General features: G+C 42.0%; 1 protein-coding gene across 12 annotated transcripts in view; it reads right to left on the bottom strand.

The window, feature by feature from the left end:
- The window catches only part of mical2b (microtubule associated monooxygenase, calponin and LIM domain containing 2b), a 56,354-nt gene that overhangs the window by 36,872 nt on the left and 7,436 nt on the right, over positions 1-12,046 (bottom strand). For all 12 annotated transcript variants that reach the window (XM_035532085.1, XM_035532086.1, XM_035532087.1 and 9 more), the window contains exons 3-10: positions 7,835-8,042; positions 7,018-7,134; positions 5,090-5,191; positions 3,219-3,374; positions 2,250-2,350; positions 717-974; positions 436-551; positions 1-8 (exon numbers count right to left, since the gene is read on the bottom strand). The exon at positions 1-8 is cut by the window's left edge and continues 119 nt beyond it. In XM_035532085.1, coding sequence (XP_035387978.1) covers positions 1-8; positions 436-551; positions 717-974; positions 2,250-2,350; positions 3,219-3,374; positions 5,090-5,191; positions 7,018-7,134; positions 7,835-8,042 — 1,066 coding nt within the window. The remainder of the gene's footprint in view (positions 9-435; positions 552-716; positions 975-2,249; positions 2,351-3,218; positions 3,375-5,089; positions 5,192-7,017; positions 7,135-7,834; positions 8,043-12,046) is intronic.

Genomic DNA, 12,046 nt, shown 5'->3' with positions numbered 1-12,046 from the left:
TGCTCTCTCTATGGATTAAACAAGACAGTCCACTCCATTAATCCAAACTATGACTGAAACAGAGTTACTACAGTGGTCAGAGAACTTAGCCAAGAGGTTAATGAACTATAAGTATTTAAGAGGCTAACAGGTCAGATCACTGCTGTTGTGAGAAAGCCTTGTGTTTCTACTTATTATAAATATTTAAACTACCATAAAACATTTAAATGCTGACACCTTACATCTTATTTCTTTTCCTGTAGGGACTAAAAAGAAAACAACAGAAACCCATAAAAAAAACCTGAAACATTTATCATGTTTAGAACAATCCTTTCCTCGAATCTAAGAAGCTAAGAATTCAGAGGCACAAACTGTTCTACACCAGAGGCACAGTCAAAGCATCAGTTGGTAATGAGGTGTGTGTGTGTGTGTGTGTGTGGGGGGGGGGCTTTTGACCTCTCAGAAAGTAGTTCCAGGGGGGCTTTGCCCTGAGCCCACCCTTTCACCATCCATGCCGTGTCAAACGCAGCCAGGAAACCTCGGGCACATCCTGTCCCCATGGGCCAGAACGGCTGTGGGACACACGGCACAGCACTTTCACTTCTCTTATGCAGAAAAGTCAACTACATATTTTTGAACCTTGTGCTGGGTAACTTGTGATGTTGTGGAAATGAGCATCAGACAGTGTGTGTCCTGTCTACGCAGGCTCTGCGTCGAGGATGTGAAAGGACCCGCACCTCTAGCAGACTGTCTCCGACCAGGGCCACCAGCAGCTGGCGGCCGCTCTTCTGTCTGATGAGCGCTGCGTTCTCTGACGCATACATGCAGGTGAAGTCAAACATGGCCACGTCGGGCTGGCTGTAGTGGTTGATGGCATAGTCCAGCGAGGGCAGCTGGTAGTTGGTTCCGAAGTCGGCCGCCTCGCGGGCGTATGAGAGCAGTGCCTCCTGATTGACGTTGTCGGTGTGTAGGAGACGCTCAGTCTCGATGTAGTCCTGCCACACAGGACAAACAGAGAGATAATTGCTTCAGCTGAAGGCATATGATATTGGGATTAAACATCCATATGTCACAATACGGCCCCTCCCCCCAAACCTCTCCCTGTGTGTGTGTGTGTGTGTGTGTGTGTGTGTGTGTGTGCGCGCGCGTGTTGTTTGTGTGTGTGTGTGTGTGTGTGTGTGTGCGTGCGCGTGTGTGTGTGTGCGCGTGTGTTGTGTGTGCGCGCGTGTGTGTTTATGTGCGTGCGTGCGTGTGTATGTGTGTGTGTGAGTGTGTGTGGGTTTTGTCCCTGTGTTCCACACCTGCTCATCGTTGTGTCATTTAGATTACGTGTATAAAAGTATATCGTTTACGTGTCATTGTTGTCGATGTTTAACCCTGTTAGCTTGCATGCTACTTGTTCCATGTCGTATGTTCAAATAAATGTATGTTTCAGTTTTCTGTGACTGATCCCCGCATCCTGCTTAACCTCCTTGTTACACCATAAAGTTATGTTCCATACTGTTCAATTTCAGTTAAAGTATTTACACTGTCTGGTGCTAAAGTGTGACCAATGGTAAAAGAATATTATTTAATCAGGAGGTCTGCTGTAGGTAAAAAGCCTAGATATAAAAGTATCAAACTTCCCTTTATGAATTTCATTGAAAAGCTTTGGGAGTGATCACTGTTACTCTGATCATCACAGTCAGCTTTACTGTGCATTTACGGCATTTTAGAAGATGCTTTTATCCAAAGAAACTTACATTTAACTGATAACAGTTTGAGCAGTTGAGGGTTAAGGACCTTGCCCAGGGGCCCAACAGTGGCAAATTGGCAGTGATTAGTAGTTGAGCACTTTACACACAATTAACATACTCAGCTATGTTATTACCCCCCCCCCCCCCCCCCCCCCCCACACACACACACCTCTCCTGATCTTTACCCACCAGACCTAATGTCAGCAGCTGAGTGCTTCACTCTACGCTCTACAGTAGTGGTGTGTTACCTTTAACAGTGAAATTCTTTCATCAGCCATAATCCTTTCAGAGAGCAAATTATCTTGCAGAGCTGTGGCTACATTTACACATGCACACAAGTGTAGTGAATGATGTCTCTCTGAGGGGAGAGAAATTAAACGTGGCGGTAGCTATCATTACCATTAAGTGCTAATGGATATACGAACCCCAAACAGACAGACATGGATGGGCACTCACACACACACACACAATGCCCAAAGCCACTGGCCGGAGCATGCGAACGCAGCGTGAGGGTAAAGGAAGGCCGTGACTCACATGGATGATGACACCCTTGTCAAGCAAGCTCTGCTTCTTTGCAGTCATAACAAAATAGTGCGTGTTGTCCTTGTAATACACAATGTTCTCCAAATCGATCCCTGTAAAAACAACAGCCCCCTGTTTATCATCTCCACATGTTTATGCTTATGTCAGGGGTCGAAATGTATGATTGATGACAGGGAAATGTGAATTGGCTAAGCAAACGCACACACACACACCAAGCAGTTAATCATTTTCATGTGGGTAAATTATGTAAACCCACAGTGTAAATACACCCTCATAACCTGGTTAGAATTCGGTCATCTAGACTTATACTTTCTACTTCAGAGCTGAGAATGTCCATCTAATCACCACTTGGCGTCAGTACTGCTGTAACAAGCTACTTACTGCAAGCTTTGCTGACCAACTTCACCTAAAAGATTAATTTAAACACAAGCAATCACTTCACAACAAGAAGAAACAAGCTGCATTCAGAGACTCGGACCTGTAGACTTCACGTCACAGAAGGCAGATAATAACAAATAAGCACAATTCAAGCACCGATACAGATTTAAATAATCCACAGAAATCTAATCAGCATGACTTGAAGCAGGGTTCCACAATCACAATTGTCCTCATTGTATAAGGCAATAATTAATGCACTTTGAAAATGCTACACCACCTTGACAGAGATATGACCCCAGAACACCACCTCGACAGAGAACAGAAACTAGAAAAACACCTTTAAAAGGAATGGACCTAGAATAACACTCCGATGGAGAACTGATCACAGAAAAATACTTCAACAGGCCAAGTGATTCCCGGCTACCTACCTCCTGAATCAAACAGTTAAGTACCATGGATGCATGGTCCAGGTGTGCTGGGAACTGGAATATGACAAACTGTGGACTGACTAGGGTCCCTGAGGGCTGGGATCTGTGAAAGAGCAGGAGTGAAAACCATCTCTTCTGAAGGATGAGAGCTCACCTGTTTCCTCCTTGAGCTCCAGGAAGAACTTCTGGTTGAAGATGAAGGCCACTCCACTGATCTCCTCCACCTTGGCCTCCGCTGTCGTGTTGCGGTTCACAAAGTTGGCTGTGATAGCAATGGCCAGTTTGCCTCGGAACTCCTTCCTCCTAAAGCCTGGGGTCAATAATAATAATAATAATCATCGCCACCACCATCATCATCATCATCATTGAAGAAAAAAAAAGAATAGGGCTTTTAGCAAGCTGTTTTTCAACGTTTCTAAACAGTTTTAAAATTTTTTTGTTTTTCCTTTAGACATTTTTAAATAAAGAATATTAATGTTACTAGATCTGATATGGTTATTTGTTTCTTTAGAACATTTCAATCAATCATTCATGTCAATGTATTTTTGTATTAACTGTCAGTGAAACAGTAACAGAGCGTTAAAAGATCGGGAAACAGGTGTGCTGTTATTAGTTAAGATTAGTATGTACATAATGAAGTGAGACTATGGTGAAGGAGGCCAGTAATGCCCCAGTGTCACCGGCACTGACAACAACCAACACACACCAACCAATTGTAAAGTGAATGATGAAACTAATTGTGTTTTAACCTGTGACTGCAGTTAAAAAACACTTTGAGCTGAAATATATGAAAAGTTTAAAATGAATATAGCATTATTACTCCAGGCTACTATCACTGCTAAAATTTAAACAGGGCACATATCAGACAGGTAGCTGTGTCACGGTGTATTATATATAACATAATGAAGCTCAGAGTTGAATTATTCAACACTGGGATCTTGGTGTCTCTATGTGGACATGGCCTGGTGGTGGACAAACAAGTTGTCCCTGAATAAGAAGAATGCCAGTGAAAGTTGTCCAGGCCTATCTGTGTCAGCAGAAGAGGTGGCAGTATCACTCCAGCGTGTCATGCTAACACTGGCCAGCACACACAGGGCTGAGCGGGGCATGGATAGTCACACGTGGGCCAGGCTAGGGTTTTTATTTAGGATTTGAGGTAAGAGTATGAGACAGTAGGTTGGTATATCATCCTTCTTTCCTGAGTGGGAGACTGAAAGCTGCAATTAGGATGAGCAAACTAATCACCCTGCTCAGTTACAGTCACCAAACACCCATTGGAAACTACACTTTAGGTAAAACTTTGGATAAAATGAAGGACAGCCATGATACTATCACAGAAGTGTATCTAATGGATGATGTCTACACGAGTCTGTCCAGATAACTTCTGTTTTTGCCTCTGCGGCTCATTCAGGACTTTCCGCTGCTCTGAGCACATTCGTTTTGGCCCACAGTGCACAGTGAAGATCGGAGGGCCCCCGCTCAGATTTCCATAAGAGTCATTTAACATTCCTGAGCTAACAAACGGCCCCAGGGCCAACATACTGTGATATGACGGGCCTTAATCTTGACAGCTTAATCCTAGAAAAAATCCTAGAGAAAATTCCTCCCAAGCAAATCCTGAAATCTTGATGTGCATCGTGTCACATTTCCTACTTCCCGGAACATAATTTAAATAGCCTGGAATACTCCGCAGGCAGGAAACTCATCTGTGCCTATATCCATTTTTAGTCTAGGAGGAAATACACATTTGGAATGGGAGGGTTTTGCTTATTTAGGAACGTCCTTAAATAAAGCTTCTGTACATATTGCTGAGACCAGTTCTTTTACCAAAGAGCCACTTCCTGTGTTTCTAATTACATTGGGTTAATGCCCCTGAGAACAGTAAGAATAGGTTCTAGGTTGAAATGTGAACTTCTACAAATACATTGATCTATTTCCGTGACATGTACACGAGTTGACCCAGATAGCAGGCTCCTGGGCTGTTCCCCGGCCAGAAACAATGTATGAGGAACATGGATACTTCACCATCTAGAGTGCTTCTTCGTCCGTCCGATCCGATTAGAACATCAAACTCATAGTTGGCGATGGGCTGACCAGGAGGACTAATTTCTGCTCTCCATCCATGACCTTTAACATAAGTACACACACACACACACACACACACACACACACACACACACACACACACACGTGCGCGCGCACACACACACACACACACACACACACACACACACACACACACACACACACACACACACAGAAATATATACATATATGAAAGCAGTGCAGTACAAGTTTCCAAAGATATGTCCATGATGTTTCAAACATGTAAAGGGGTAATAAAAGTGACCCATACAAAAGTGGTGTTCAATCACTGACATAAAAAGACCCTTTCATATTAATGTTACACTAGTCACATCTACAGCACATGGAAAAAGACAGCATAGGAAAACCCAAAGCAAACACGCATCACACTCGTTATTAACACTGCAGCATCAGATTGCTGGTCAGTTCGGTAATGCAATGGAAACTATGGGCTCAGCATTCTGCGGGTCGGTCCTGTAATGTGGCTACAAAGCTAATGAAGTGCTGTACAGAACTTGACGGCCCACAATCTATAGATAGACAACAGTATCTTATCAAGAGGACAGTGTGCCAGCGGAGAGTGGCAATGACATCAAAGAGCAATGGAAGCCTTCTCACCATGTTCACCACTGTCAAGAGAACATCAACTAAAGAACAACTCAAAGATACAACCATTGTTGCCACGGCAAACATAATGCAGAGCTGCCGTACTGTCGCACACCTTCACTATAGTGACCTTGTCAGCTAAAATAAAAAAGCCACACTTTAGAACAGCCAGCAATTCAATTAAATCTGTGCATACTTACTGTTTTGCTAAAAAAAAAACTTGGGAAAGCTGAGGTAAGGTACTGAGTATTGGTATATTTTACCTGCTTTTTATTATAGTAACTAGTAAAACAGAGAGCAAATGAAGGTATTGGTTGCATGTCCCTTATTCAAACATTACTTAAATCCTATACTGCGTGATTCCTGTCTTTGGTCTGTGATGTCATTTTCCAACCACGCTGCTGTGTGTGCACTGGTGTAGCTTCCACAAAATGGCATACGGTAATGATTACCAGCTATATATGAAATCTGTCTGTTAGGAGCACTCTGTCTTTTCCATGATGGAGTATGAAGAAAGCAGAGCTTGATGTCATGGACTGTGGTAGCGTGTAGATAATTTCAGTGGGCCACCAGGGAAGCCTTTACAATGTGTGAGAAGGTCTGAGAAGAACTCCGAGACCTCCTCAGAGAGCAATGCATCAAGGTTAATCAGCTTGATCCGTGTAAGGCAGGGGTGTGCAAGGCTAGTCCTGGTGCTCCACCACGTTCAGTTCCAAGCCTACTATAGCACACCTGGCTCTAATATTAAGACGCTACTGAAGGATGTGATGACCTGGTTCAGGTGTGTTAGATTAGGATTCGAAGTGTCGGACATGGGCACCACTGATCTACCTCAACCTTGTATCGTAGCGGTAGTTCAGTGGTTAAGGTACTTGACTTGTAATTGGAAGGTTGCCAGTTCAAGCCCCAGAACTATCAATTTGTCGCTGTTGGGCCCCTGAGCAAGGCCCTTAACACTCAATTGCTCAAGTTGTACTCATGCGTTGTATAATTGTGAGTCGTTTTGGATAAAAGCGTCAGCTAAATGCCATACATTTAAAACGTAATGCAAATGCTTGAGCATGGTGACCACAGCATGGAAATCAGATTCAAATTTAAAGGCCACCAAATCTGAGCACAATGGTTTAGTGAGTTCAAATTTGACCTAACAGCCGTCACTGACTACAGCACAAAGCTTGCAATTAAGCGCTTATTAACTGAAGCTTAGAATGTGATTTAATAGAAGATGGAGACACTGAAGGAAATAGTTCTGATCTGCTCACCATGGTTGTCTTGTTCCTCAGTGGGCTCCTGGAGTTTGAGGAATTCTACATTGACGTGCACCTCCACCCCCAGGATGAGACACACCTTTAGCAAGATCAGCTGCAGCTGACGAATACCTGACCACGCGACAGCAACAAACAATAAATAAATACCAACTCCATCTCACAGCAGTCCTGTGCTCAAGTTAGAGAGACATGGGAAATTCAGTAAGAGAAAGGTCCTATCTAGGCACTAAGCATGCTGAGGTGTGTGTGGATATCTCTGCTGACTGATTATTAGACATGGATGTGCAGAGAGAGAGAGAGAGAGAGAGAGAGAGAGAGAGAGAGACAGAGCAGAAACATTTGCATTATTGCCTGCAGCGTTTCACATCTCCTTTGCCATTGGCAACCTGGTTTCATCACCGCACAGATAATAGAGTAGAAAGCACAACGTGCAGGAAAAGGATTTCTTGGCTGAGCCTCAGTGAGAGATGAAGGAATTTTAACCAACAAACAGACAGAATAAAATATAGAAACTGAAGTAGAGAGACATACAGCATGAACAGTGGGAGTCTTGTTCATATACTCCACAAACTATTACAGAGTTATTTTTGTACGCATAATTATATGATTCTGGAAGATTACTATACATGGCTTATGATAATATGTTAATAATGGATTTAGGAGCAAGGCGAAAGGAGAAAGAGAGCAAAGAGAAAGAGAGCAAAGAGCTTTTGTTTCTCTGAAAATGATCTGTAGCAGTAATCTGTAGCAGACTTTTTGTTCCTTATATCTACAGAAATGGGCTATCTAGCCCCAAAAAACTTGTACTTACTGATATGGTCTATGGCTCCTGCACAGAATTTGCCATAGAACTTCTTGGCTCCCAGGTTTCTGAGGTCATGGATGGTGTAAGGCCAAAGATGGAGGACATTGTTCCTGGAAAAAGTGTCTCTCTTCTCAATCACCACCACCTTGGCTCCGAGCAGGGCCAGTTCTATGGCAGTACGCAGTCCACAAGGACCTGCACCAATTACCAGACACTGTGGGAAAACAAAAAAAACAATGAATGAACTAATGAATGAAGACCAGACCAGTGGATGAGTGCATGAAAGAATAATTGTATGTTTTGTGCTTGATAAATATGCAAATTGTCACACAGGCACAATTACAAAATATAATGTGCCAAAATAATTCTTCACTACACTACAAGTGATTAGTGAAATAGTAGTGAGTAATGCAGGGAATGAAGGTATTTATCATTTTAGTTTTGTGGGATTTTAAATATTAGTTGGAGGTTGGGAGTTCCTTCAATGCAAGTGTGGATATTTGGGGGAAAAGAAGGTGTATATTGCAAAATGCACTGTAAATAAAACCACGCACACACACAAACAAATAAGATGAATGAGGACTGAAATTACATAAACTCATTTATAAGCATGTTTTAGCACAGGTGAGCCAAGGACTTTGTGCCAGATTAATGTGAGCTGTGTGTGTGTGTGTGGTAATAACACAGCTGATTATGTATGTTAATCTCAAACTGAATGGGTACGGTCAACTTTGGAATGATCTTTGTGCACACTCTGCAGAAACACTAGCCAACTAATTCTTTAAATTAGTCAGTATCAAGTTTATCATCAGTATTATTAATCCAGGTAAATCTAAAACACAGGGTTTCACACAAACGCCTCTCGACTGGATTACGTCTTGCATGGAGGCTTTTACTGGGCTGTGATGGCCGCATGCGATGTTCTAACAGTCTGATCTGGCATTCACAGATAAGAGACGTGGCTTCATACAGCACTAACAGCTGTGCTAACATCACGGATTTGGTTTGGATTATCTGATCAGGACACTTTTGTATGATAAAGGCATGAGTCACAGCTACTGTCATAACTGATGTTTACCTTTACTTGACACAGCAAAAGGTTCAAAGGGTCAAACGAGTCCAATTTTTGAAAAAACAAAAAGCCTCTTGTAAAGACAGTGGTCCAGTGATGTTTGAACACTCTTTATTTGTGTTGCTTGTTTGACTATGTTTGTTAATAGGTCTTGACTTTGACCTACTCTGCATTTATATCTAGACAGGTGAGTAGCCTCTGCTTCTGACAGGCGGGACCTGTCAGTAGTTGGCTAGCATGTGCTGACAGTGCTCACCGCATGCACAGCTACAACTTAAGCTTGGAAAAGACATGTCTTGTGAACCTCACCATGCACAAGGAAGCATGTAAGTGAATCACCATCTACAATAACACTGTACCAAGCCACTACACAGCCAAAAACATTTTCTCCTTTTCACTAAGCTGTTGCATATCTCAGAATGGCAGCTTGATGTGGGATGGAAGGTATCAAAGCCAAGACTGTGGTCTGCGTCTGTATCGCTGTAACGGCCTGATGCCCAGGGGAGTTTCCTTCAATGCACTGGGCACACGTGCTGGATGTCTGCTTCTCTCCAGGCTGGACAGCATTGACACGGGCGCTTTAGTAGAGAAGGGCTTACAGAGCCTCTCCTACCCTGGACCACACAGCCAGGATAAGGGATTAGGGTTAAGCTTTCTCAGGCCTGGGGGACCACCAGGTATTGCAGAAGCTGTAAAAAAAAAAAACCGAGCCAAGAATTTGGGAACAGTGAAATGTAAATGACTAAAAAGGAACAGGAAGCTGACATTTGGTGAAACCTCCTTACAGTGATGTCTTGTACTTAACAAGGCATGTAACCTAAGCAGAGACAAATGATATACCCTCAGAAAATCACAAAAGCGCTTAACAACAACCATTTCTTAAAGAATTCTCACCTACAGGTACAACACATGAGCACATACAATACATGAGTACAATATATGAGCTCAATACTAAACTAGTATAATCCACTGATAAACAAGCAGAAAGAAGCACATGGTCATTCAGGTATTAAAGTACAGAGAAAATACTGTGGAAATGTTTGTATAAAGAGAGGCATCCAATAAATGACATGCATAATCCTAAAGACAACAAGTAATTAAGACAAAGTTACACATTAAAAGCCACTCGACAGACTGCCGAAAAGAAAGTTCACCTTGTACTATAAAGCACCTCTTTAAAGCTTCATCACCTTACTGTAGAGTGATACAAGTCAGCCATGTGGATCTCTGAAGCTGCAGCCAGGCTGAGGTTTCCTTCCTTTATGACATCCCATTAACTCCTTACCAAAGTCTTTCAAGGACACAAAGTCACAAACACCAAAAGAACCCCACAGAATCTCAGCGATTGAGTCAATTAAGACTCTTGGGTAAGACAATCCTGTCACAATTACAGTTTTATTTTAAAAACATAACAGGCCATCTTCTTGTTCCTCTGTTTTTAGCAGTTCTGTCTAAATGTACACACAGTAACTAATTTTCTTTACCATAGACAGAAAAAGCAGATCATGCCTCTTTTATCATCATGTTAATTTCAAAGGTCATACAAACTTCTTTTATTCTCTACAAGTGCTTTCCCATAATGAGCTGGAGTAGCCCTGTATTGTACAGATTATGGTTTTCCCTACACCAGTAGGAACATCTAACAAGCAAGCCCTTGGTGAGTTACTGCAGGTCAGCACTCAAAAATACAGTATACAAGGAGAGGAAAAGGGTTAATCAACACTTATAAGGCTTATGCAGCTTTCTGGGAAAATGACAATGAGTGAGAAATCTCAATTAATCAGAAAATGCTGTATTGAAGGTCTAGAACCTCATTATAAGTAGTGTGCCTTGAAAGAAATGATGCATTGACTGGATCATATGACTGGCACCATGGCAGAGAGTCAACATTCTTATGTCTTAAAAGCAAACTACAACTAAATGAGTATGGTCTTACCACCATCATTTCCCATATTTCCTCATCATCACAGCCTGTGCTGTCTCATCAAAGCTCTAAATGGGCTATCTGCATAGAGCCATAGGTAAATATACATGCAATAGGTTAATGTTTTAGGACAAGGCAAGGCACATGGTTATCCTTCTTTAAAGGGATAGCAGATAAAAGATTCTTAGTAAGATATTTGTGTGTAATCATGGCATATTAGTAACTACGGAAAACGTAATCCAACAGCCTTGTTATTACTTAACATTTGTTGTTTCAAGCAATTATTTAGCTGTTATTAACCATGTTCCAGTCTTACAAGTCTTGTTGAAATTCCTAGTGAAATACCCTGGCTAAAAATACTCTTAATGATCTACTGTGAGGCCTGTTTAAAGCCACTGAATCTCACACCAGACCCTTGACCTTTGACGTGCTCCAAGGTCATTTCCTGTGCCAATAAATTATTCCACTGTTCTGAGAATTGCACTCATGTCTACTTCCTTTATATCCATAAAAGAGAAATGGAGGGACAAAACACAATAATATGATTAAATCACTCAAACTAATCTGATTAACAAAAGAAGACATGGAAATGACTTCTTATTTGGCTTCAGTGAGAAATGTAACTTAAATCCAATGAATTTCATAACATTGATGTTAAGAGATTCGCTCAGGTCTCTTATCAGCTGAGGTTAAGGCACAAATGAGCTAGTTACGACAGAGACATGACTGAGCAGTACATAAAGACTCCCTCAGAACACAGTTTTGAGAGGGAAGTGGAATGGATGAAATAAGGCTAATGTCCACTGTAGCTATTTCTGATGGAGATGTACTGCATTTCCCACATCATTCTGTGCAGGGACAGTACCAAGCACAATGCAGATTCCATTAACTGCACTAAATACGTAGACCATGTGCTCTGTCAAAACCTCACCATTTTGAAGGAAGTTGTTATGATCAGAGAACCTGTGATGAGGTCGGAGTGATCAGGTGATGAGGTCAGATTACAGTACAGGCGTCTCATTGTATACATGCAGGACATGCAGCCACGAGGGTACGGGGCTAACGATATTTTAAAATGTATTTCTACATGTCAAGGCTCATCCTGGCCTCAAATCAGATCAGATTACAGAGTAGCAATTGTTTTCAAGGCAAAGGAGCTGGTGCAGACTACACACTTTGATAATGACAGGAATGCAAACAGTCTTGTTTCTGTTTTTTCTTA

The sequence above is a fragment of the Electrophorus electricus genome, chromosome 12 (assembly GCF_013358815.1).
Source record: "Electrophorus electricus isolate fEleEle1 chromosome 12, fEleEle1.pri, whole genome shotgun sequence".
NCBI lineage: Eukaryota > Metazoa > Chordata > Actinopteri > Gymnotiformes > Gymnotidae > Electrophorus > Electrophorus electricus.
The sequence above is the reverse complement of the archived record's forward strand: the minus strand, read 5'-3'. Positions and strand labels throughout refer to the sequence as shown.